Genomic DNA, 26,882 nt, shown 5'->3' with positions numbered 1-26,882 from the left:
CACCTGGATTTTATATAGCAGGGGCGTGCCTAGGGTTTACCAGTAAGGCAAGCCCATTATTTTTCACATTCGTGAATACATGATGTATCTATAATTTTTTCACCTCATATCATTCCCGTATAGTAAGCACCCAGAAAGTATTATAAATATAAACAATGTATTGTAATCATTGAAAAAATATGCAAACATGTAACTTTTGTTAGGTATAGCCATCACCTTGAAATAAAGAAAATGTTCACTGTAATAAAATATCTTCCTCGGATATCAACTATTACCAATAAGTACCATCTCCATATAATGACATGCATAGTGTTTAATAATCATATAAGCGCGCGATAATTTAAAAACAGTCACACATTAATTTTGTATTTTTAATCATTTGGTCTAGATTTAGTCATTTTTATTTGGAGTTTTTAGGCAAGCCGGGCTTTTGGGCTTCTAGGCAGGTACCGCCACTGTTATATAGCCTGTTTTTTTCAATGTAAACCTCATAATTTGTACAGCCGGGAGTCAATTATGCCGAGTAGCCACCCGGCTCACCGACGAGGATAGATGGGGCTATGTTACTTTAATCATTGAATAGGCGCTTTTAAGGAAGCAAATTGATTGAATTAGTATACAAATCTCGAATGTACAGCCTATTTATTTACAAGGATAGATGGCGCTATATGTTACTTTTATTATTATTATATATGCGCTTCTATGGAAGCGAGTTTGATTGAATTTCTTATTAGAAACACTACCTCTCAAATTGGTCTCATGATTACTGTTCAATTGTAAATTTGGTGAAAGTTAAGTGTTTTCCTGCAAAACGTCCACTGGCGGAATCAACACTCTCGAGTACTTATCCCAAATTCTTATTTAACACACTTTGTGCGGGTAGGGTAGTCCTTTCGCACCGACTGCACTTTAAAGGCGGGTAAGGTATTTCAACTTGATTATTTCATAGAGTATTTTATGTCAACGCTTCCAAGACAGATTTTCCAAATTACGCACACATTAATAAAAAAAAGATATGCCATTGTTTATTTTACATACACACATACCCTTGTGCAGCTCCAGTCAGCTTGAGTAATTAGTAATTAGAGTCAATGAGTCAGTGAAATACGTTGGCAATAATAATTCTTTAGTTAAAATCTGTCTCTTTTTATTTCAATGAAATTATTTCCATAGGCCATAAAAATTCTCAAATTACAGTCTGCCTTCTTATCTCAATGGTAGGCAATAATAATTCTCAAATTACAATTCTTCTAAATATGAGATTATCATGGAGTACCTACTTTCATTATTGAAACAAAAAAAACTGGCAAAACTTTCTTTAAAAAGACACAATACTGCGGAACAATATATTCTAAGTGTGAATTCAAAATTTTATCAAAAAATAATCAATTCTTTGGAAGATATAGCGATTTTTGTAAAATTTAGGTTTTGTTTATTTTCTTCTGGTTTTTGTCCGCTACGGCCACCAGTGGGTTTGCCGCGAAGCCCGCACAAAGTGTGTTAAGATCCAGGAGATGCAAGTGAAAGACACAACCGCTCTCCATATGGAGAGGAAGAGCAGGAATGGCTAGACCCCTCAGAGTTGTATACCCATACTTGTGTAGTAGCTTGTGTAACTTAGGTACTGCTAATTTTTACAAATTCTTCAAGTAACAACTCTACTTTTAGAAAAATTCTTCAACAAATATTAAATATAATAACCGAAATAGATCTTTTGAATCAATTTATTTATTTACGTTAAATGAACTGATATTGGTTATGTGCAAACATTGTCAAAAAAATTAATACAAGTACGTACAAAAGTAAATGATAGTATAAAAAACAAATCTGTTTACTCTCAGCTTAAAAGAAATCTTGATTGAAATAGCGCGTCAGCGAGGAAAGAGCAGATTATAAGAGCAATGCTGAAAACAACTCGATATCCCTCACTGTTTATAGGTACGTTGGCCATAATCCAAGGTCGATATGGGAATACATCGGTGAACAGATAAAAAATTGTAGTTGTGTTCGGTCGCAGAAATATCTCCGACGCAATACCGGCAAATTGATATTCGGGGAAACTTGTCCGGGGATTAACCTCTGACACGTGGCAGATCAACGGAGCGCCAAAGTCCATCTATCAAACAAAACAATTGTTATTTCATTTATACTCCCTAGGTGAGTATGCAGGCTGCAATGGGCTGTTTGAACCCCAACCAGGATTATCAGAAATTTAAATTCAGCATTTTGAAATTCTTTGTAGTAAATCAATAATTAACTATAAGACTGTAGCTATAGCTTCCCTTCTTTTGTCCATATTCCGACTGAAGAATAATAAGAAACCTTCTTCATATGGATGAATCATGTCTCCAGAACACATCTCTCAAATGTTATTACAATTAAACAAATGTTTGTCAATCCATTTATTAACATTTAGTGATATTTACTGTACAAGTTTAATACAAAAGGGATTGTCCGATAAAATATCTAACCCTTACCCGCAACTTCACTTCACCTTCTTATTTATTGATTATTGTTATATTTAACCCTTTGACCGATGATTTTATTTGGAAGAAGGGCAGGTTTTTTTAAAACTAATTAACTAACTAACCATCACGCCGCTTTCCCGCAGGGGTAGGCAGATAGAATAGAACGCCACACCACTCTGTCTTTCCAAACATTCTTAGCCTCTTCCACGTTCATGCATCTCCTCATACATACCCGCCGATTGTTACGACTCCTAACCTGACCACTTTCAATTACTTGGCATACCTGATCGTGCCATGTTTTTCTCGGTCTTCCTCTGCTCTTTTTTCCACTTACATTCGCCTCATAAATTTGTTTTACCGTTCTTTCCTCACTCATTCGTTCTACATGTCCAAACCATCTCAACACACCTTTCTTAATTTTATCGATATTGCTTATCTCAGCTTTGCATTCCTTCCTTATTTCACTATTTGCACATCTATCATACATCGTTTTGTCGCACATTCTTCTGAGAGATCGCATTTCGACCGCATTCAGTCTACTTTCATCCTTCTTTTGCCAACTCCATGTTTCACTTCCATACATTCGAGTTGGAACCAGGACTCCGTTGGTTTTTTTTTAAATTTATGATAATGAAGTAATGCATTGTTCCAAAGCCTTACAACTACTTTTGAAACTGGTCTTATATATATATATATATATATATATATATATATATATATATATATATATATATATATATATATATATATATATATATGTATGTATGTATGTATGTATGTATGTATGTATGTATGTATGTATGTATGTATGTATGTATGTATGTATGTATGTATGTATGTATGTATGTATGTATGTATGTATGTATGTATGTATGTATGTATGTATGTATGTATGTATGTATGTATGTATGTATGTATGTATGTATGTATGTATGTATGTATGTATGTATGTATGTATGTATGTATGTATGTATGTATGTATGTATGTATGTATGTATGTATGTATGTATGTATGTATGTATGTATGTATGTATGTATGTATGTATGTATGTATGTATGTATGTATGTATGTATGTATGTATGTATGTATGTATGTATGTATGTATGTATGTATGTATGTATGTATGTATGTATGTATGTATGTATGTATGTATGTATGTATGTATGTATGTATGTATGTATATATATATATATATATATATATATATATATATATATATATATATATATATATATATATATATATATATATATATATATATATATATATATATATATATATATATATATATATATATATATATATATATATATATGGTATTATATATACACAAAGGTTTTCCATCTAGTATTTCTAGCCAATACCTCCATTAAAATGTACTACCACTGCCATTACTATGGTAAAATCAGTTTGAGCAATTTCTTCGCTGGGGTGGCCATATCAGGTGCAGGCAAATCCGCAAAGGTCCATTTTTTGTGCCCGTTCCAGGTACGGGCAAATCTTCAAAGGCCCATTTTTTGTGCTCGTGCCAGGTACGGGCAAATCTTCAAAAATTTTTGTCCGTATGTGATACGGGGAAAAGATTAACAGTCAAATAAATACTGGACCGAGCTGATACTGTGCTTTTTCTGAGATATAGTTATTTTATATTATTATAATTATTTATTTGTAAAATTTAATTGATCATCGATCATATAAAGTAATGCGCACCTGGACTAGACCTTGTTAAAAAAATTATGTTATTTCCTCAAAAATTTACAATTACTTCTTACTGGGTAAAAGTAAGCAGTCTTTCCATATCCACAAATGCGCTTATCAACATTGATTTGAGGGTCGATGGCGATGCAGCCGTTAGCCGACTGCAGCGTGAAGTTCTTAAGGTTTTCACTGAACGAGGGAGTCTCGTAGGGGACATGGGCCGTCTGGAAGATCACAAACAACTACCGTATTACCATATTATCATATTGCCATATCCATAAACTTCTTCAGTTATCATTATATTCAATACAAAGCCTCTGACTTACAAAGGGTATAAAAAGGGTTGTAAATAGGTTTATTGTTGCAAAATGTTGTCTGGTACATTGTAAATAAGTACAGTGGAACTTCTTATAACTAGCCTAATTAGTTCCAGCATCTTACTCATTATGACAAACATTTATTTTCATAGAAATCAATGTTATGATAATGCCTTCTATGCCGAAAGAATACTTAATTTATTTATTATTTTTCACTAACAATAATTCAGATAAAATTATGTATACATTGTGAAGGACTGTATCAACTTGGAATAATATACAGATTTGAAAAAAAAAACCCATGTAAAAATATGAATTTGTGAGAAATAATTAATTATTTTTAACAAGAAAACTATCTAAAGACAGTCGGCAAAAGCCGACGCTTCAAAACTTGGCATAAATGTGTCACAGCATTTTCACTGAATATAAAGCGTCAAGCATCAAAGAATATCATAGCGTCAAGCATCAAAGAGTCTCAAGCCCCGAGGACAAATATGGAAACACGAGGTCAATGGATATCCGAAGAATCCTGGAAATTAATTGAAGAGAGGAAACGGCTTAAGAAATTGAGCACATCTACCCAGGAAGTAAGAGTCCAATACTCCGAACTGAACCGAAGAGTGCAAAGAAGTTGCAGAGCGGATAAAGAGCGATACATCAATTCGATTTGCGAGGATATTGAAAGTCACGCTAACACTAATCACACTCGCGACTTGTTCCAAAAAGTGAAAACACTCGCCAAGAAGTTCAAGCCTCGAACATGGACCATTGAGGACAGGCAGGGAAATACCATCTGTGAAATTGACAAAGTCATCAGAAGGTGGAGAGAGTATTGTGCGGACCTATACAAAGATGATAGTATGCAACCCCAGGCAGAATTCAATGATTTAAATCCAGATGAACCCCATATAATCCTCCAGGAAGTAGAGAATGCCATTAAAAAACTCAAATCCTACAAATCGCCTGGAAAGGACGGAATCCAAGCTGAGTTCCTAAAGAATATGACCGATGACGGCATTAAGAGGATGCACGATATATGTAATTCGGTATGGGAATCAGGAATATGGCCAACGGACTGGGTGGAATCTGTATTTATTCCAATACACAAGAAGGGTTCTACGCTAAAGTGTGAAAACTATCGAACTGTCTCACTCATCTCTCATGCCAGCAAAATATTGCTACACATATTAAAAGCAAGGCTAAAACACTACCTCGACTGGCAAATTTCAATTGAGCAAGTCAAAGGCAAGGGTACACGTGAGCAAATCTTGAACATAAGACAAATAATCAAGAAAAGTCGGGAGTTCAAGGTTCCGGTCGTACTTTGCTTTATTGATTATACAAAGGCTTTTGACTGCGTGAATTGGAATTGCCTGTGGAAGGTTTTGGAAGCAATGGGTGTACCGAGACAGTTGATAGTTCTTATTCACAACTTATACGTACAAAATTTGGCATCGGTAAGAGTTGATAATTTCCTCTCAGAGTCATTTCAAGTACAAAAAGGCGTGAGACAAGGGTGTATACTGTCTCCTGATCTCTTTAATATATATGGAGAATATATAATGAGGAAAGTACTAGACGGGTGGGAAGGTGGCGTATCAGTAGGGGGCAAAAAGATCTCCAATATAAGGTTTGCAGACGACACAACGCTAATAGCCAACAATGAGGACGAAATGGCTGAACTCCTCCATAGAGTCGAAATAGAAAGCCAGCATTTAGGACTTCAAATAAACAAAAGTAAAACCAAGGTTCTTGTCATCGACCGATTCGGCACCCTGATAAAGAACAATTCTTTAAGGGATTATGAAGAAGTCGACGACTTTATCTATTTAGGTGCACTCATTTCTAAAGACGGAGGCTGTGAAGCAGGAATCCGGAGAAGAATTGGAATGGCAAAATCAGCAATGTCTAGTCTGGCGAAGATATGGAAAAATCGGTCCATACTGAGGAGAACGAAAACCCGTCTAGTGAAATCTCTTGTATTCTCCATTGCGCTGTATGGAGTGGAAACATGGACACTGAGGAAAAAGGAAAGACATATGCTGGATGTGTTTGAAATGTGGTGCTGGAGGAGGATGCTGCGCATTCCTTGGACTGCAAGACGCACAAACGTCTCCATTCTCCGCAAACTGTCAGTGACAGAAAGACTCTCCACTACTTGCAGGAAAAGGATTCTGTCTTACTTTGGGTATATCGCCAGAAAGAACGAGAAGAGTCTTGAAAAACTGGTAGTAACAGGTACAGTTGAAGGCAAGCGGGCAAGAGGACGGTCTCCAACAAGATGGACAGACCAAATAAAGGAATTAACCGGATCCTCGCTAAACGCTGCCATCAAGTTGGCCCAGGACCGGGAAGAATGGAGAGGACTTGTGCACCAAGTGCCTGACATTCCAGAAGACCACGACGCTCAGCATTGAGCAAGAAGATGAAGAAGAAGATATTTATAGCACGAATAGCCACCTCCCTATTAGGTGATGCTTCTTAATGTACGATGCAACAGTTTCTCATGCTATCAGGATTTCTCTTGTGAGCCTCTTCTGTGCTAGAAGAGGCTCACAAGTGAAAACTGCTACTTTCTCCTCCTCCATTAACAAGCTCTCCTCCATAATTTCTTGCTGTGGTTTCGTGTATGGAGGAACAAACACATGAGAAAAGAAAGTAAAATGAAAATATACAAAATATGTGTTCGACCAATAGCCACTTATGGGACTGAGGCAAGAGCAGATACTTCTAGAACAAAATCTCGACTTCGAACCTCCAAGATGAAGACTCTCCGATCCATAACCGGAAACACATTGCGAGACCGAGTAAGAAATACCGACATCCGGAGCATGTGTAAGACATAGGATATCGTGAGGTGGGGACGACAACGAAGGCGATACTGGAATGATCATGTAAACAGAATGTCAGATGACAGACTTCCACGTATCACCTTTCAAGGAATCCCCGAAGGACGCAGACCCCCAGGCAGACCTCCAAAAAGGTGGAAAGACAGCTGGGAGTCAACATCCCAAGAGCTACAAGCGGAGGCACAAACAGATCCTTAGGATCAATAAAAAGAAGAAGAAGAAGGTTTCATGTATACGGTGTAACTCCATAAGCTCTTCGGTGGTCAGCTCTTGGCCGTGCTCTTTCACAAGCTCTTCAATATCGTTTTTATCCACCTCGAGTCCCATGATATTGACCAATGACACAACCTCGTTGACTGTAGACTCCGCAAGTACTGTTTCAATATCACATTCGACAAAACTCTCTGGCTAAAATTTTTTCCAAGCTGAAGTGAGGGTCCTCTTGGTAACTCTTTCCCAAGTCGCGGAAGCCCCGGCTCACAAGTGAATGCCGCAAAAAAGGGACTTGCCCTTTCTCTGTTACTCGTTATGCGAAATGTCACTGGTTAAGGGAGCAACTTTTTCAGATTTTTTTATCGTTATGCAAATTACTGGTTATGAGAGGTTCCACTGAATTGCTATTGAAAAATCTTACGAAAAACAACCGAAGGATTTTTCACCTACCTTTTGAATACTACCTCAAAGGTAGGGCGGTTATTAAAAAAAAAAACTGCATTGCTTTGTATCCGAATGCATATTTACATGAGGTCATTGGAATGGATTAGTAGACTGGTCTCATAATTGTACATAAGAATAATTAATAATTAGACTCACTCTGTTGCCCTCATCAAAGTGGTAGGAGACAAAATTACATGCTGTGCTGTTGGTGTGTGCTTTTGTAGCCAGGCTTACTATATTTACAAATTGCGTTCTCATATAGGGTACTTCCAGCTGAAATAAATGCCGGTTTAGCTACCATCAAAATCATGGTGTTTTTGTAAAATAACAGTGGGGGCAATTTCAGGTGAAATATTACAAATTCAATGTCGACCAATATTCAATTTTGACATTTATACAAATTACAGTTTTCTTCTAAGCTTTGTCCCCACTAAATTGTGCGTAGGGCACTGCATTGCATTGGCACTATGTTATTTTGATAGTTAATTACAGGGTAAGGGATCAGTTTTGTATTTCAGATACCAGTCCAGGGTTATATTAAATAAATATAATAGTTAATGTTTTAATTTTTAAATCAAACACAGATTTTTTGAAGTTGTATTTTATTAAATAAAAAATAGTGAAAAATCACCAATTTTTATTATGACACCTTTGGGAATCGATCCCAGGACCTACAGCGTGCTAGCCAAACGAGGGAACCATTATATTTATTTGAAATTAAACACCCTTTTCTTCTTCTTCCATCTCATGGACTTTTATCAGATGTAGGGCATATAGAAATGGATTCTGTAACTATTATAGTTTTGGGTACTCTTATCCTTTCTATGTCCGCCTTACATAGTTTAGTGGCTAGCATATATGTGCCAACATTTGTTTGGAATATGCCAATCCATGTTTGGAAAGTTATTTTTACCGCTAACTGATGATAACTACATTATAAAATAAACTTCGATTACCTCCATTATGCAAATATTGGCATTCAATTCTTTATCGAAGTTTGGGTGAATCATTATTTTCTTAATATTTCGTTCGGCTCCCTTAATATTTAGATTTGTCATCCCCGCTCTGATCACAAGTGACGCTACATGGATTTCGTACATATGATTCCCTTCTCTGAAAAATTAATTTAATAATAATAATTAAAAGTAAAGATAGCCATGTCAGTGAGAATAATTGTTTCAAGTGATTTATATATCTCTAGTGTTTTTATCTGACTTCGCCGTGATTGATTGAAACTGTCTAACAAAAAGTTTAATTCAGGACAGTATACATAAATTTCACTGTATGACCTTTGTCATTAAAAAAGTAATGAATTATCAAGTTACAACGTTTTTATTTTATTGTACAAAATACTTGATTTTATCCCCTTAGATAATTTCTGCCTGTTCTAATTAAGATGCAAATCCGATTTAAAAAAAAAAAAACTCAATATGGATATTCAATAATGGGTAGAATGGTTTAATGCTATACTGCGTGTAAAATGATCGCTTCAGTCCCGAGTTAAATATTCTCTTATGAAAAATAGACGCTTGGTACAAAAATAGACAACATTTATATGCCCAGGATTATTCACCCTATGGGCGCTTGTCTACTACCCGGAATTACACGGAATTTTACTGTCCGGCACATCAGTTAGCATTTTAAAAAGATGATTGGCTTGTGCTTTTGTCCATATTTCTTCGGATTGGTGCTCTTGATCGGTGCGTGAACACGTTGCGCGTAAATTCGATTATGGTAAACCGTCGTAGTCGTTTTCATTTTTCAAAACCGGACTGCCGGACGGTGAAATCCCGTGTAGTGGACTTATGGATAGGATGGCCCTATGGATAATAGCCCTATGGATCATAACCCTATGGATAAGATGTCAATATGATAGGTATCTCAACCTGATATGAAAAAGCTATGGTTCCTCTTTGTATGCAAGAACATGGAAGTCTGAGCATCCCAGGGCTTACAATTTGGCATTTGGCCGGCTTAAGCGATCACTTTTTACAGTTCTGTGACATTCGAAATTCTGCCCATTATAGAACATCCATATTGCATTAATTCTTGAATCTTGCGATCTCTATTAAGTGACAAAAGTTAACATGTGATGTGAAGTTAACACAAAAGTGATGGCTTAAGCCAGCCAAATGCCAGATCGTAAGCCCTGGGATGATCAGACTTTCTTCTTTCATTTAAAGAGGAATGATAGAAATTTCATCTCAAGTTGAGATACCTGCCTACAAAAAAAATAGACACTCAGTTTCCGAATCCTGGATTCGGACCTCACATACTATAAAAGAGTTTCTGCTTAGTAAAAAGCTTCTTTTCATCTCACCAATAGATGTCTCTAGTGAAGTTCTAGTGATTCAAGAATAATGTTTTAAAATTGGTTCATATATATAGAACTTCCAAGAATTTGAGTAGTGTGGTTGTCAATAATAGGTAGAATTGGTGAATGTTACACGTGTGTAAAAGTGATCACTTAAACCAGCCTATGACGGTCGTCAGCCCCGTAAATGCCCAGACTTCTATTCATTCCATATTCTTCTTTGATGAGATGTCAAAAAATAATATGACTCAGTTTCAATTGAAACTCAAAAAATGACGGTGTACCTTTTGACAGAACACGTTCCTGTTGTCACGATATATCGACTGGTCAAAAGGGTCGCTGGACAGCGATAAACCCAGTCGATCACTGGCTGGGGTGCCTTTCTTGGATCTGCATGCTCATAAATTGCCATCTAAAGGGACAAAATAAAAATTTTGTTTTGGTAATGTGCTCTCGTTCAATCTTAAATAAAATTATAGTTATCTATGAGTATAATTATCTTATTAAATATGGTTACAAATGTTTAATTAGTAATTTTAATTCATTTTCTAAACATTTCTACTTACAATCAAGACTGAGCTCTTGTGCTTGGAGAGGGACTTACACTTATTAGCTATGTTTGTTGGTAATACAATTTATATTTATTGCAATTATTATTATTACGTTTTTTTCATGTTTTTTTCTCTTCTTAGATTAACATATATAAAATTTATTTTTTAAGCATTTTAAAGTCTTAATTTTTTTTTGTCCGCCTCCGTAGTGTAATGGTCAGCACGCTCGGCTACCGTTCTGGAGGTCCCGGGTTCGATTCCCAAGGGGGGTAAAATAAATATAAGTGATTTTTTCACTGTCATATTTATTCAATATTACCCTGGACTGGTACCTGAAGCGGAGGGCTGATCACCTTTCCTTCATGTGTAAACCATCAAGATAAGACTGCGTTTATATGACGCAGTGCCCTATGCACCATTGGGGTGCGGATAAGGGTTTTATTATTTTTTTTTATGTCTGTAAGAAGGTTGTTGAAGTACTTAGCTCCCAAATATTTAAAGTTCTGTTGGAATTGTTTGGTATTGCATTTTGGTATTGTAATAAAAAATAAAATAAAACCCTTATCTGCACCCAAGTGGTGCATAGGGCACTGTGTCATATAAACGCAGTGTTATCTTGATCGTTTATACATGAAGGAACGGTGATCAGCCCTCCGCTTCAGGTACCAGTCCATGGTAATTTTGAATAAATATTACAGTGAAAAAATCACTAATATTTATTTTACCCCCTTGGGAATCGAACCCGGGACCTCCAGAACGGTAGCCGAGCGTGCTGACCATTACACTACGGAGGCGGACTTAAATTGTAAACTTGGTATTATAAAGTCATGTTTATATCATAAAGATGAACTTTTATTTAGATTTAAGTAATTTTCTCCCTTAAATAGTTGGAGAGTTGCAGTTTTTTTGAAAATAGTTTCTACTTTTGGGACGTTGAATATTGAAAACAATAATTTTGTTGGTAAGTTTTATTTTTATTTTTAAAATTGCTTTAATTACTGTTCTCTGAACTGTTTTGATAGGGTTCAGGGCGTTGTTGTACGTTCCCCCCCATCCAACAATGCCATACTGTAGTAACGAGTGAACAATAGCATAGTACTCTTTTTTATATTTTCTGTACATAAAATATATATATATAATTATATTATGTTATATTTTATGTTATTGTGGTAACCCGACAATCGAATGAACCAGCATAATCGAACACGCAAACCGAGCTCGGGCCGAACAAAAACCAGAACGTCACATTCCGTCACCGCCCATCCAGTGATCGTCCCCCCTCCCACTGTGCTTACAATAGAATCACGCGATTATTCTTAAATATTTCTTGACTGTCATTTTCTAGAACTGAATAAATTTGTGTTAAAAAGTAATCCGCTTTCATCTTGCTTGCCTTCTGTTAATTTAAGTAGGTGTTCAACTAGAACCCATATTATTATAAAACTACGAAAAAAATGCGCTTAGAGTGTCAGAAATGAAGACTCTGAGAAGCATAACAGACAAGAGTCTTCGAGATAGATTGAGAAATGCCAAGATTAGGGAAATATGCGAGATCGAAGATGTCGTTAGGTGGGGAAGGCAACGAAGAAGACAATGGTATGCGCATGTGAGGAGAATGGAACCATCCAGACTCCCCCACATCGCATTGTACGGCCAACCCCATGGTTGACGACTCCCGGGCAGACCACCAAAGAGATGGGCCGATAGCTGGGAATCGACGTCGCAGGAGGCTAATCCCTCTTAAAAACAGGCTACAAGGCCTATAATAAGAAGAAGAAGAAGAAGAAGAAGATTTAACTATAACAAAATATATATTAGGTTATAGTTATATTTTCATAATGAAATGGCTTCAAATATAAATTATATTAAATAAAATTGTCAAAATTGTAACAGGTATACACAAATTTTTACTAATACAATAATTATGACAGGTTATGAGTAGGATTGTAGTGTAGTAGTCACTGTGTTCTGGTATTGTGCTGTATGTTCTGGGTTCAAGTCCCAGGGGGCGGCAAGGTAAAACCAAATATAAGGGATTTTTATTAGTAAAATTTATTTAACCTAGCTGGATCTTGAACATATGCAAGATGCAAGACAGGACAGGACCCCACAAGATGGACTGCAAGAATTTTTCGATGTAGACCTTGGGAGAACAAAAGAGGTGTCGGAAGACCCCAAAAGAGATGGTCTGACGACATAATCGCTGTGGGGGGTAAAAACTAGCTGCAAGCAGCAACCAACCGGAGGCAATGGAAAGAAGGGGAAGAGGCCTATATCCAGCAGCGGAGGTCACAGGGCTCATGAAGAAGAAGAAGAAGAAGCTGGATCCTAACAGGGGGATCGAAATCCCTCATTTATGAATTTTAATTCGATAACTTTAGTATTATAAGAGTTACTTACTCCATATTTTTTGCAATCTAAAAAATAATAAGGAAAATTTTCCCTTTTTTATTATCATAATTTCATACGGTTCAATGTTTCAAAATACTATTTTTGATAAAAAGCACAATTAGTCAGCGTTGCAAGATCTATGTTTTTATGTATCAGTTAATTTTTTGTCATTTCGTTCACTCCAATAAATGTGGTACTACGAGAGAGCAAGACAACCAAACTAGTCGGCTTTCGTTTGATTCGATTCCGGCCTCTCATTCGATCGCTACCTGATGGCGCGTTAGAATGAACATCTCGTCCATGACTCTGTTGGTGGCGAGTATGTACTTGCAAGCTGCGTAATAAGATTTCTATACAAATATGAACTGGACTCTTTTGGTACCCTCCTTCGAATCATGTGTAATTTTTGAATGATCAGTATGTGAAAGGTTAATATAGCCTTGTGCAGTTATAAAATAAATATAAGAGTAAAAAATCATTTAACCGCCTTGGGAATCAAACCCAGCACAGTATTCAAATACGCTAGCCACTACTCTACGGTTATCTTGCTCCGACTAAAATTTGTATACATCAGTTTTGAAGATATTATTGAAAATAATTATTGGAGATCATATTGAAAATTCACTATATATCAAAGTTCTTCTGACAGTTTTACCTAGAAATAATAATAAAATAAAACAATACCAAGTAACTGGTTAGATTCCTAGTTGATTGATCGACATTCTCCCATTTTGGTTCTAGATTTTGACCTGAAAAAGTTTTGTTAATGAGAAGAAGTTTGGATAAAATATTTATTTTAAAGAATGACATAATAACAACAATACTGTCAAAAGTACTTGCATTTTATTTTTCTCCTATTCAAAATGAAATTTTAAAACATAAAAAAAAACAGAACAAATTGAACCTATGTAACTAAATTTAGTGCTACATACATCAGTGAATAATGACTACAACAGTGAAGTTTTTGGCATCGTAAAGGAAGGGCTAAACCCGCCCACTCACCTAACTATGAGTATTTTAATGTTTTAGAATTAGTACATGTTAAACCCTGATGATGACAAGGTTCTTGTCGAAACCAATTGGAGAAAAAGTGTACCAATAAAAAAGTGGTTAAAAACAAAGTTGTTTACTTTATAAAGTTTATAAAATGTGCCACAAAGTAAATAAAAAAAATCTAAAGTAATGTGCCATGGGTGTGAGCGCACAATTTGTGTAAAGTGTAGAGGACTACTTGTTACTGAACTGAGGGTGCTGACTCTGCAGTCATATGTAGCCTGACTGCGAACTAGATGTGAGACAGCTTCCCGCATTAAGGAATCTAGTGAGGCCCACCCAAGTAGCTGAGCTCAAAAAGAAACAATCTTTTAACTTTTAAAAAACGTCTGAGACATTACTATTTCTTATTAGAATTCTAGCTGTCCATCCTTAGTTTTTCCCTCTACCTCCTTGACTAAACTCCCTTTTTCCTTTGCCTTCCTTATTATTATTTATTTTTTAATTATCATTAATTTGTAATTTATGTTTTTTTATATGTCAATTTGTAATTAATGTTTTTTTACTGATTGAATATAATGTGCCCAAGTTAAAATCAATGTTCACTAAACTGTTATCTCAGAGGTCATTCATTGAAATTAAACATAGCCTCCTTCTCATTCCACCCCAGGAAGAACTTCCCAACAAACCAAGTTGTGAAGAAATGAAATGGCCTTCCTGAAAAAGTGATTGGTGCAAGTTCAGTTAATGCATTCAAAAACCGCCTAGATGCACACATCAATTTACAATGCTTTTTTTCCTCATTTTTTAAATATGTTTAAAAACCATGTACATTAAAATGATATACTTGCATCAGCTAAACAGCTGCTCTTATGTGCAAAGGCAAATAGCCGCATGTTAAAAACAGTGGTTTTGAGATAAATGAGTTTAAAAATGATGCTTTTTGCCAAAACATGTATCAAATACAATTTCGTGGCTATTTGGATAATGAATATCTCGGTAAAGGAAAGAGATAGAGCAAAATCTATGATTGTATATGATAGAGGCCAGTAATAAAAAAGCTTTGAGCCGTGTTAAGCCAAACAGCCGCAACTTGAGTTACGGCTAGTGGCCTTTACACATTAGTGCTAGTGTATTAATAATAGTAATAATAATAATAATCAGATACTTTTCTGTCTCCACTGTTATGCAAGACTATCATTGGATATCATTGATTATATTATGGCTTACTTCATTATGAATGAAAAAGGAAAAAACATACCAAGAACACAATTATGCAGCATCAAAATAGTTACAATACTTAAATTTATTAATTTCATTTCTACAAAATAGAAATCATTAAATCAAATGTCATAAATTAAAAAGAGTATAATAATAAACAAAGAATGTTCTGCACATTCAATTTTGTTTCTAAATTAAAATTTTTGATTTCCATCATAAAAAAATATACATACAAATATTTGGTACCTACTCTAAAATTTTCACATTTTTCAATCTCCCTTTCGAGTGATTACTGGGTATTTTTTTCAAAAGATAATAAACGCCATCTTTTAAAATTTTTAGCTAATTTTTCTTCTTCTTCTTTCTCCATGTTCGCTCCCTTGGTGGAGTATATGGCCAACACGAGACGTCTCCAAGTCACTCTGTCATGCGCCATCTCCTTGACTTCTTCCCAGGACAGTCCGGCATGTCGAAGTTCGCTGAGTATAGTCGGTGAATGGTCGTCAGCGGCCTTCCGGGGAGCCCGAATCCTCAGGGATGGAAGAAGAGACATGAGGAGTTAATGCTCTCAGGTGGCATTCTAAGGACATGTCCAAACCATGTCCACCTTCTCCTCTTCGGGAATTCCAGTATGAGAGGCGGCTAGGTTCTTCTCCTCACATCTTCATTCCTGACGAAGTCATACCACTTTACACCCAGTATTCGCTTCAAGCACCTATTTTCAAAACTTGCTAGTTTCTTGCTCAGCTTTGGTTAGGTACCACGACTCACACCCGTACAGCAGCATTGTTAGGATTAAAAAGACTACACTTAGTTTTTGTCGTGTAAAGCAGTGAGTCCCAGACAGTGCGCATTTTATTGAATATGGTTCGTGCCATTCTGAGCTGTATGTTCAGTTCCTTCTGGACACTACTATCCTCCACAATGCGTGTTCCAAGGTATCTAAAGGTGTGGACTCGAACAAGCGCTCGTCCCTCACAAGTAAGACGTTGGAAAGCTATTTTTAAGGTAATTTTTAGTCTATAATATTCTCTTTCTCTGACAGCGCTACAGCTCATATTGAGCCTTGGCCTCCCGCAACATTCGCTTCCAACCCCTCCTGTCCTCAGCAGTTTACAATATAACTTAAACTTATTAAACCTTTTATACAGCATACGTATATAATTACAATAAGATATTTTACTGCAACGCGGTAGTCTTGGGTCTCTAATATTGGGTATTTATATTTTCCGATTATATTTTTTATGGTTACTTTTTTTTAGTTTGTTGCTTCGATACTAAAATGCAACTTTGATTAAAATTGGATATGAATTTAGTATGAGTTAAAACAACCTCGTTCAATGCTAGTGGTAGAGTTCTCTTTATGTATTTTGAAAATCATTTTCACATTTAAAAAATGAAAACAAGGATCATAACATATACTCTGTCTTCTTCGTGTGCCTTGTCAGGTCCCCTCAACGTTGGCGATCACTATGGCAAAGGCTTCGCGGTCCTGCGCCATCTGGAACAAATCCTCCATTCCTCTCATCCCGGTCCAGTCGTGAATATTGCGAAGCCACGATGTTCGTTTTCTACCAGGTCCTCGGCATCCTTCTATTTTTCCCATCATTTTAATTTGCAGAATATAATATTTTTCTACACAAAATACAGATAGGAAATCTTCCGAACCTTGATATTGGGCAAGAGTTCTCTGTGTGGTCCAGCTCTTCTGAGTACTTTTTCATTTGTGACCCTATCCACCCAGGGTATACAAAGCATTCTGCAGCAAAGCCACATTTCAAACGCTTCAATCCGATTCATCGTATTCACCTTTAGGGTTCAAGTCTCAGAGCCATATAGCAGTACGGACCACACATAACGTATACACCAATTGAAAAGAAAACAAATTTTGTGTTTTGAATTAACTTTATTTGAGTAACTTACTCTAATGCCATCTGTTTTCCTGTGAATGTGAAAGATTGAACCACTGGTATTTTATTTTTCTCAGTTCAAAATTGAAAACGCCCATCACTATTTTGCATTGCAGCAATGTTTCCAAAGTAATCCAGTTGACAAAAAAAACAATAAATAAAATTAGGATTGTGAAAAGTTTTGTTAAATCAGCAGATACAATGGCAAGAATAGAAACATTTTTGATTTACGGCAAAAAGTGTGAGCTTGTATTTAATAAAATAGAAAGAAATCATTGGAATGTGAGGGTTAGTTATCATAATTGAAATAACGGAGAAAAACAAGAGTGGACAGCATAAGCAGAATATGGGGAGCATGACATTGTACATTAGAACCAGGTAAATTGAATGAAATCCAATATCTGTAACTGTATACATCCGTAAACATATAATAATGATTTTCTTCATGAATAACGATTTGAGATGCGACTCCATATAATTGTTGTTTTGGAGGTTGACTCGGTTGTTTGCCAGTATTTTGCTCTGGATAGCAGGTCAGCGGGGCGCCAGAATCCATCTATGAACCATTAAAGCCATATTTTTATTTTATTTTATAAGATAAAGATATACACATTTTTCTCACTGCTTTGAACTATTTCATTTAAGAAAAAACTCGATTTTTCAGGAGATCGTTTTTTAAGTTTAAAAATAGAAACAAATTTATTAAAAATAAATATCAAGCCGCTTATTGAACTTTTTACTGTACAGATCTTTTTAGGTAAAACCTGAATGTATTTTCTCCATTTGAAAAATATTTAGTATATTTAAAAAAATAATTCAACAATACCTTTTCTTCAAAATGCAAAAACAACACTTTTTGCCCTGTAGCGGGTAAATATTAAGTTGAAAATATGCCGCTTTTGCTGGGATATAGTACATTTTCTGGGCATTCCGAAAACATTCACAACATAAAATTGACGATTTTTGATAAATGACGTTGTTGAAAGGAGTGAGCGATTTGTGATCTTATGAAACATTTCACCAGAACATTGGTTATTGTCACAAAAATATTTCAATCGAATATATGGGTAAGTCTAAGCAGCTTGTGTTTGAAATTAGGAATCAAGTGGCAGAGTGAGGACCGAACCTAGTGCCTTTGATCTAAAGTCTAATCACTACCCGACTCTTTCTACATTCTTTAAAAATTCTCAACAGATGGCGTCACAATCAACCATAAAATGAAGCACAGTTCTAACAAGGGAAAGGAATCCTAGACCATTGCATATATACAAGTTCCGAAAATGAATTTAATATGGATGTTAAATTATGGGCAGAATGCTGCATTCAGCATTATACACATATGTAAAGTGATCACTTAAGCCAGCCAAATGCCTGGTCTTATGCATTGTGATGTTAAGACTTTCATTTTATTTCATAAAAACAAGAGATTCTTCTCAAGTCGAGACATCTATAATTCGTGGATATTGTCTTTTCTGACCGTTACCTGCACCCAATGGCGCATAAGGCACTGCACACATATTGACGAAGTATTATATTAGTCATTAATTACACAACAGCAAAATGATCAGCTCTGCGATTCAGGTCAGGAGTCCAGGGTGAGATCAAAGAAAAAATAAAGTGATTAATACTAATATTTATTTTTAATACCGGAGAATCAAACCCGGGACTTCCCGAACAGTAATCAAACGCGTTGACCACTATTATTGAAAGCTGTCCCACAGTATTCCCAGATCTGATACAGAAGTATCTAGGCTTCCTGACAGACCTTCTCTTGCAGAGGATTTTTTTAATGAACTAAGTTGCCTAATTTATAGAAAATGTGAAACAAAATTGTTTCGCGATTTTACTGTGAATTTACATTTAAAAGCTTTCAATATCCCTGTCACTGCTAATTTAAATAAATACTAAGCTTGTAGAGAACTACCAAATTTTCTAGAATTGGCGTTGGCTACTAGGTAAGAAAGTAACTTACCATAAACATATAAGGGGGATCTCCGTATCCACAAATCCGTCGATGAACATTGAGGGTGGGATTGTTGGCCAAGCACGCTTTTGCACCTTGCAATTCGGCATTTGAAAGATATTCGGTGAATGAAGGATACTCATGCGGGATAAAACTCGTCTGAAAATGACATAATCCTTAATGATCTATTAACTTCACTCTCCGCCCCCTACCTGCACCCGAGTGGTACCACATCAGATTGATACGGTGTTAACTCGAGCGTTGAGTGTATTATGAAGACATGGTGATCAATCCTGCGCTCCAAATTCTTGGATATAGGAATGGAATATGTTTGATGAGAAAAGAAATGAAGAATGCGGCAAAACGGTGTATGATAGATATTCGCATAGTGATATAAGGAAAGAATGCAAGGCTGAGATAAGCATTATTGATAAATTGAGAAAGGTATATTAAGATGATTTGGGCATGTGAATAGAATGAGTGAGGAAAGAATAGTGAGGTGAATGTGATTGGTAATAAAAGTGGAGAAAGACCGAGGAAAAGTATTTCATCGAGTATTTCATATATATTGGGCGTGGTTAGGTCAGGAGTCAGAATAATTGGTGGGTATTTTATGAGGAGAAGATGCATGAATGTCGAAAAGGCGAAGATCGTTTGCAAAGACAGATTGGTATGGCATTTTCTCTGCCTACCCATGAGGGGAAAGCGGCACGATGGTTAGTTAGTTAGTGAGTTAAATGAAGGATGAATAGTCGCTACTACAGGATATGAAAGGAGAATAGCAGCAATGTTGAAATATGTCCCTTCCCTTTGTATTTTACCCTTACATCCTTGAATCTAGAGTGCAGGACCGATAGCGATCAAGTTATCCCCGAGTAGATTTGATGCAGTGCCCTGTGCACCACTCGGGTGCGGATAGGGAGTAGAAGAGTTATGGTGACGAGTAGTTACTTACTCTGTTGCGATTGTTATAGTGATGCGAAGTAATGGTGCATTTTGATTTATTAGAATATGGCTGTGTTGCATATTTTGCAATGTTTACGCTCTCTGTTTTCATATAAGGTACTTCCAACTAAAACAAATATTACATTATATTGTGGGTATACTGGCGAAAAAACATTAACTCTAAAATCACTGTTTGAATAATCCACGTTATTTAAAGCTGAATAAAATACCCGCTATTAAACTTAAAGTTGAATTTACTTATAAAACCACATAAATATGACATTTCAAACTATTTAGTGTATTTCGCTAGTTTATAGAATGTTGAAAACTTTATAATACTGCATCACTAGTCAAAATTGCATATTTTCAAGTTAACGTTTTTTACCAGTGTACCCACAACATGATATTACATCTTCGGTTAACTCATTAATATAGATTTGTTTTAATTATTTTTAAAGTGTGTAAGTTTTTTGTTATGTACTTAGGTGGTGGAATATAATAAGTAATAACTCGCTAGTGATTTTACTTGGGTTTGTTATAAATATGTATTACTAATAAGCTCTAAGTGACTGGTTTCTAGGAAAGACAATTCTAGAATGCGCTTGGCAGACTTTGCGAGTATGCACACAATCGCGGCTATGTACGGTACTGCCAGTACCGGTACTGGAACACTTATGATGAGGAAGACGGAAACGCGCAAATGAAAGTCAATTATTTATTCTCCGAAAATTACAAAAGTTATAAAGGCGAGAAGAACAAAACGACGCCAATGGACAAAGAGCGAGCGCGACGTATATACGTTTGAATTTTAATCTTATCTGATCACACATATATTGGTCCTCCACCTCTTATATACTATTTTAAAGGAGTTACATGTGGTGGGGAGAATATTATAAACAAATAAAGTTGATGAACTGCGTCTCTTTGTTCTTCTCGCATACATATATGAATACAATTTTAATACACAAATTCTTTAAAAAAATACACAAATTTGGAAGGAACAACTACAAATTCTTACATCAAATTAATGAGAAATTTTACAATGAAAAATACAGAAAACGGTAAAAAAATTCACTTAAAAAATGAAAACAAGAAAAAACAAAAAAAATAACTAATCGATTACAGTCCATAAAAAGTACAACACATAAGTGTTGTTATAAAACAAGGATTGTTTTATATATATGTAATAAAATACCTAGGTACCTACCTATACATTTTATTAAGTACTTACAAATAGTACCTACATAACAGTTCTACCACCAGATGTCGCATGCGTCGCACAGAATTAAACAAAAGAGATCCGATAGAAAAAATATAATATTATTAACTGTCAGAATCAGATAGATATAAAAATTATTGTAAAGATTAATTGAGAATAAACTTTAATGTCGTTTCTTTAATTACAAAGCAACACATTGTTTATTTTATTATTATACACCCACTTTACATATTATTTACACCCAATTTATAAAGAAAAATATTACCAAGTTATATATATGTACATATATTTAGTAAAAATAGTTAGTAAAATATTTCAAGCTACAATGGCTCAAGAGTTTGTTGAATAAAAGCCAAATTAAAAAAAGACATTTACTTTTTGGTACCGCAAAACGGGGCTACTTGAACTTGGATGTGTTACTTGAGCCCAGTACAAAAAAATATTTAAATCTACATTTGGTCTACAATAATGAACGTATCGACATGGTTCATTGTTTCCCTGGCAGGTGATACTTGTTATGACGATACTTCGATTGATACCACGATCTAAATATTTTTTTTTGTACTGGGCTCAAGTAAAACATCAAAGTTCTAGTAGCCCCATACTATGGTATATTAATTAAATCATGTTGCAATATTCTTCTCCAATTGGTACTTGTTTTCGAGTAGTAAAATGAATAAAACAATCAAAACTACGCAATATTGTTTGCTCCTTCAAACAGACACTGAATGAATATATTTTGTACTGACATTTCTTAGTGGGTTTCCATTCTGACCAGTCTGATGTTGTGGGTAGTAACGAAACTCGGTTACTGGTCAAATGAAATATAAAAGGAAAAACTTTAAATATAGTTGTTGTTTTATTATATTGAATAAATAGTATTTATTTTATCCCGATGTTGTATTTCTCATTTTGTCGTACTTTTGTAAGCATTTCGTTTGTTTTATTTCATTATATTATTCTAATTTATTTCTACTATTGTGTGGTCAAACGGATCTGCGATGCGAAGTGACGGGGCAAGTAAACAAGGCTGCAGCCATCTCAGGATGCCTGAAAAATGCTATATGGAAAAATCCTGAGATGAAGATCGGCAGCAAAGTCAAGATTTACAAAACTTGTGTCCTACCCATCATGACGTACGGGATCGAAAGTAGAGCGGACACCGTTGGCACAAAAAACGCGCTTAGAATGTCGGAAATGAAGACTCTAAAAAGCATATCAGGCAAGAGTAAATTTGACACATTATTAAATACATGAATATTGTTTTGAATGCGCGGGAAATACATGTTATCTTTTTAATGTAGTGACTGCAAATTCAAATAAAATTAAAGGTACATAGTTTCAATACGATGGACATTGAACACATTACAAATTGTCTGTAGTAAGTATCCATATAACCTCACTTTACTTCGGTTACAACAATGGCACAATATTATGAAAATATTATCATTATTGAATTCAATTTACACACGAAACACACAAAAACGCGCTGCTAAGAGTGTCAGAAATGAAGACTCTAAAAAGCATATCAGGCAAGAGTCTTTGAGATAGAATAAGAAACGCCAGGATCAGGGATATATGCGAGATATATGTCGTTAGGTGGGGAAGGCAACAAAGGAGACAATGGTATGCACATGTGAGAAGAATCGAATCATCCAGACTCCCCCACTTCGCACTGTACGGCCAGCCCCATGGTAGACGACTCCCGGGCAGACCACCAAAGAGATGGGTCGATCGATAGCTGGGAATCGACATCGCAGGAGGCTAATTCCTCATAAAAACAGGCCACAAGGTCTACAACAAGATGAAGAAGAAGAAATAGAATTCTATAATACCAAGTTTGATAAAGACATAGAAAGGAGAGTGAATGCTGGGAATAAAGACATAGAAAGGAGAGTGAATGGTGCATTGAAATCAGTTATAGCAAATAAAAACCTATCAGCGAAAGCTAAACTGGCAGTACACAACGGAGTCCTGATTCAGACCCTAATGTATGGAAGTGAAACATGGAGTTGGCAAAAGAAGGATGAAAGTAGACTGAATGCGGTCGAAATGCGATCTCTCAGAAGAATGTGCCACAAAACGATGTATGATAGATGTTCAAATAGTGAAATAAGGAAGGAATGTAGAGCTGAGATAAGCATTATCGATAAAATTAAGAAAGGTGTGTTGAGATGGTTTGGACATGTAGAATGAATGAGTGAGGAAAGAACGGTAAAACAAATTTATGAGGCGAATGTAATTGGAAAAAGAAGCGGAGGAAGACCGAGAAAAACTTGGCACAATCAGGTATGTTAAATACTGAAAGCGGTCAGGTTCGGAGTCTAAACAATCAGCGGGTATGTATGAACAGATGCATGAACGTGGAAATGGCGAAGAATGTTTGCAAAGACAGAGTGGTGTGGCGTTCTATTCTCTCTGCCTACCCCTGCGGAGAAGCGGCGTGATGGATAGTTAGTAAGTTAGCTAAGTTCATAAAATAATAACTAAATAAATAACAATTACCTCTATAATGCAAATATCTGAATCCAATCGACTATCAAAGTTTGGGTGTACGATAATTTTTTTAACTTTTCGTTCAAATCCTTTGGTAAATAAATTTATCATCCCGGCTCTGATCCTTAGACGTGACACATCAACTTCAAACAGTCCATTTCCCTCCCTTCAAAATAGAAACAAATTACTTAAGTTTATTTTAATATCTTTATAAAATTAATTAACTTTGTGTTCACCAGTTTTTTAAATTTTTTTTTATTAATACAATTCAACCTGTCGGTTTCAACAATACATTGTCATCATCAGGGTTTATTTTAAATCAAAAACACAAAAAAAACATTAAAATAATTACACTAAAAACTTCCATAAACTCCATAAAAATCCTAAATGCTATTTTTATTATTGATTGCAAAGCAACCCCAAATAAAAACTAATGGAATCACCCAAAAAACTGTTTCTTACAGTTATACAAAACTAAAAAATACATATTTTTACCTATTGGAGCAGCAAATGGCACTGGTTAGTATACTACGAGCGGTTGTAAGAGCTCCCTGGCATAGGTAACCCCATTCTAATTTAGGTGCAGCAGTCTTCGGATCCAATAACTGGTAAACTCCAACCTAAATTTAAAAAAGATAAAACATACAAAAGAGATGTTATTGATATCTCAAGAAATATAGTCTGGATATTGACAGTGCTAAAGACATATCATTGGTTGGTTTATGTAATACACTGTATGACATTAATCATCCTTAAGGGACTCGTACATGTTAGGTATAGGGTACTCAAATAATAATCATATAAAAATATATGTACCATGAAATTGGCTTCTTTCTTGTGTGTTTCATTAAGTGAATACCATGCATGTTCGGATAGAACATTAGCATACCCATCTAAAAAAGGTAGACCATTTTGACATAAACAAATAATGCATCAAAAAAATTATTTTCAATAATGTAAAAATAATCTGTCACTTTAAAATGCTGTCAATGTGAAAAAAAACAATTTGAATTTTACATGAAGATAAAAATAAACGTACTAGTGTAGAAAAATGAACAACTGATGAAAATAAAAAAGTTCAGCATACTTAATGATTTAATTTTATCAAAAATATAATCATGAAGCAATTTACAATAAAATACCAAATAAAAAAAAATAAAACAAAATTTTCTTGAATGAATGGAAGATTACATTGCCATTTTACAGTGTTAAAATTTCATACATTAAAATTTATTTATTTAGGAACTTGGGTACTTTTTTCATTCGATATAATGTAGGATTTAAGAATGGTTGAAATTTCGGTAAATAATTTTGGTTATGGAGAAGTTTTAATTATATCTCACTATAAACCTGGAGTCCAGCAAACGAGGACATAACTAGAAAAACCGATATGCACTTCACATTAAATTTGGAGTACATTTCCGGACAGCAATGTTCTAAAGATGATCCAGACTGAGAAAGAAGACTGCCATGGCTTTTAATGTCCGCCTCCGTAGTGTAATGGTCAGCATGCTCGGCTACCGTTCTGGAGGTCCCGGGTTCGATTCCCAGGGGGGTTTAATAAATATAAGTGATTTTTTCACTTTAATATTTATTCAATATTACACTGGACTGGTACCTGAAGTGGAGGGCTGATCACCTTTCCTTCATGTGTAATCGATCGAGATAACACTGCGTTTATATGAAGCAGTGCCCTATGCACCATTGGGGTGCGGTAAGGGATTTAAAAAAAAAAAAAAAAAAAAAATTTGCCATTTAAATATTAATTTATTTAAAAATGAAAACATGGATTATTCTGATGAAATATTAATTCTAAAACTACACCTTTAAAAAAAAGGATTATTGATTGCATTTTTCCAGATAACAAATATTAAACATATCCTTCCGATGGTACCTCTTGCAATGTATGCTGGAACATCGGTAAATTGGACTCGAGACTATTGTAAATCGGAACGGAAGCAAAATTGAAGATATTTAATCGGCAGACACAGATACGTGGTTTTTTGGCTACTTAGTTTTCTACATATTTTTATTTTATTATTTCTGTGGCTAGTGTTCAGGTATAAAACCTGTATTTGAATACCACAAATAGCACTTAAGCTGTCTCAATATCTTAACACATTTCGTATGGGTATTTTTGCGACAGGATTTGATAATTATGTACCTTAGCAAAGAGATTGGGATATAATGTTAATATAAAACATTGGATAATTCCTTCTTTTATGCCTTATAAATGAGGCCAGCACAGAAGGTAAAAATACCCTTTCCGTCCTTAAGCATCGACCAACAGAACGGGTAGAAATACCTTTCCCGTCCCAAGAGTGTAAACATCTAAATTTTTTCACAAATTTTTTTATTCATTAATTACATGAAATTGAAATAATCATTATTAAAAAAATTCACATACATGGAAGAATAAGTGACAAAATTTACAAAGTTTTATTTATTTAAAAACATATTAAATACATAAGTCACATATATAATATTCTCGATGAGTAATGGAAAATTACTATTTTGGGACATGGGATTCAGGTTAAAATGACTAGAACACAAATAAGAAAGTAAAAAAAGAAAGCAAATTAAACGAAACTAACACAGGGCAAAATGTAAAATATAAACAATAAATGGGTATAGTAAATAGGCATAAAGAACGGTACGAGTGTCGGGTTGTGGTCTCACGGTTAGTGTCGCGGACTCTTAAGTCAGAGTTTCTCGGTTCGAACCCACTCTACCACAATTTGATACCTATTTCTAATAATAAGCCACTTAGGCTCACAGAAATAATATGAAATTGAAAGATTTGTGATAATAATAAAAACACAAATATTTCTTTTTAAAAAAAAGAAGCATTTATAAAGGAAACAAGCGAGAAAATTTAACAAATTTCGA

At 35.1% G+C, this 26,882-nt stretch overlaps 2 protein-coding genes across 2 annotated transcripts; both read right to left on the bottom strand.

The window, feature by feature from the left end:
* Positions 1–1,706: 1,706 nt before the first annotated feature.
* LOC148308338 (uncharacterized) lies at positions 1,707–15,634 on the bottom strand. The gene is made up of 7 exons (XM_088261927.1): positions 15,501–15,634; positions 13,931–13,995; positions 10,589–10,716; positions 8,947–9,103; positions 8,147–8,263; positions 4,242–4,391; positions 1,707–2,116 (listed from the first exon to the last, which is right to left on the bottom strand). Exons 1-7 carry the CDS (start codon positions 15,556–15,558, stop codon positions 1,838–1,840), a joined length of 954 nt encoding a protein of 317 aa, XP_088118053.1. The 5' UTR covers positions 15,559–15,634; the 3' UTR covers positions 1,707–1,837.
* Positions 15,635–17,346: 1,712 nt separating this feature from the next.
* Positions 17,347–25,145, bottom strand: LOC148308337 (uncharacterized). Its single transcript, XM_088261930.1, has 7 exons — positions 25,081–25,145; positions 24,810–24,886; positions 24,489–24,613; positions 24,003–24,159; positions 20,289–20,405; positions 19,343–19,492; positions 17,347–17,926 (listed from the first exon to the last, which is right to left on the bottom strand). Exons 2-7 carry the CDS (start codon positions 24,810–24,812, stop codon positions 17,660–17,662), a joined length of 819 nt encoding a protein of 272 aa, XP_088118056.1. The 5' UTR covers positions 24,813–24,886; positions 25,081–25,145; the 3' UTR covers positions 17,347–17,659.
* Between the last annotated feature and the right edge of the window lie 1,737 nt (positions 25,146–26,882).

Source organism: Brachycentrus maculatus, unplaced genomic scaffold (assembly GCF_059751285.1).
Source record: "Brachycentrus maculatus isolate JH-2025_06_01 unplaced genomic scaffold, ASM5975128v1 h1tg000169l, whole genome shotgun sequence".
Taxonomy (NCBI): domain Eukaryota; kingdom Metazoa; phylum Arthropoda; class Insecta; order Trichoptera; family Brachycentridae; genus Brachycentrus; species Brachycentrus maculatus.
The sequence above is the reverse complement of the archived record's forward strand: the minus strand, read 5'-3'. Positions and strand labels throughout refer to the sequence as shown.

Bases quoted from the DNA above. Each gene is read 5' to 3' on its own strand.
- LOC148308338 (XM_088261927.1), bottom strand. From the start codon at position 15,558: ATGAAATTAATAAATTTAAGTATTGTAACTATTTTGATGCTGCATAAT. The intron at 9,104-10,588 runs GTACACCGTCAT...TTAATTTTTCAG, and splicing joins GGAACGTGTTCTGTCAAAAG to AGAAGGGAATCATATGTACG. The intron at 4,392-8,146 runs GTGAGTCTAATT...GTGATCTTCCAG, and splicing joins ACTTTGATGAGGGCAACAGA to ACGGCCCATGTCCCCTACGA.
- LOC148308337 (XM_088261930.1), bottom strand. The intron at 24,160-24,488 runs GTAAAAATATGT...TCTATTTTGAAG, and splicing joins GCCATTTGCTGCTCCAATAG to GGAGGGAAATGGACTGTTTG. The intron at 19,493-20,288 runs GTAAGTAACTAC...TGTCATTTTCAG, and splicing joins ACTATAACAATCGCAACAGA to ACGAGTTTTATCCCGCATGA.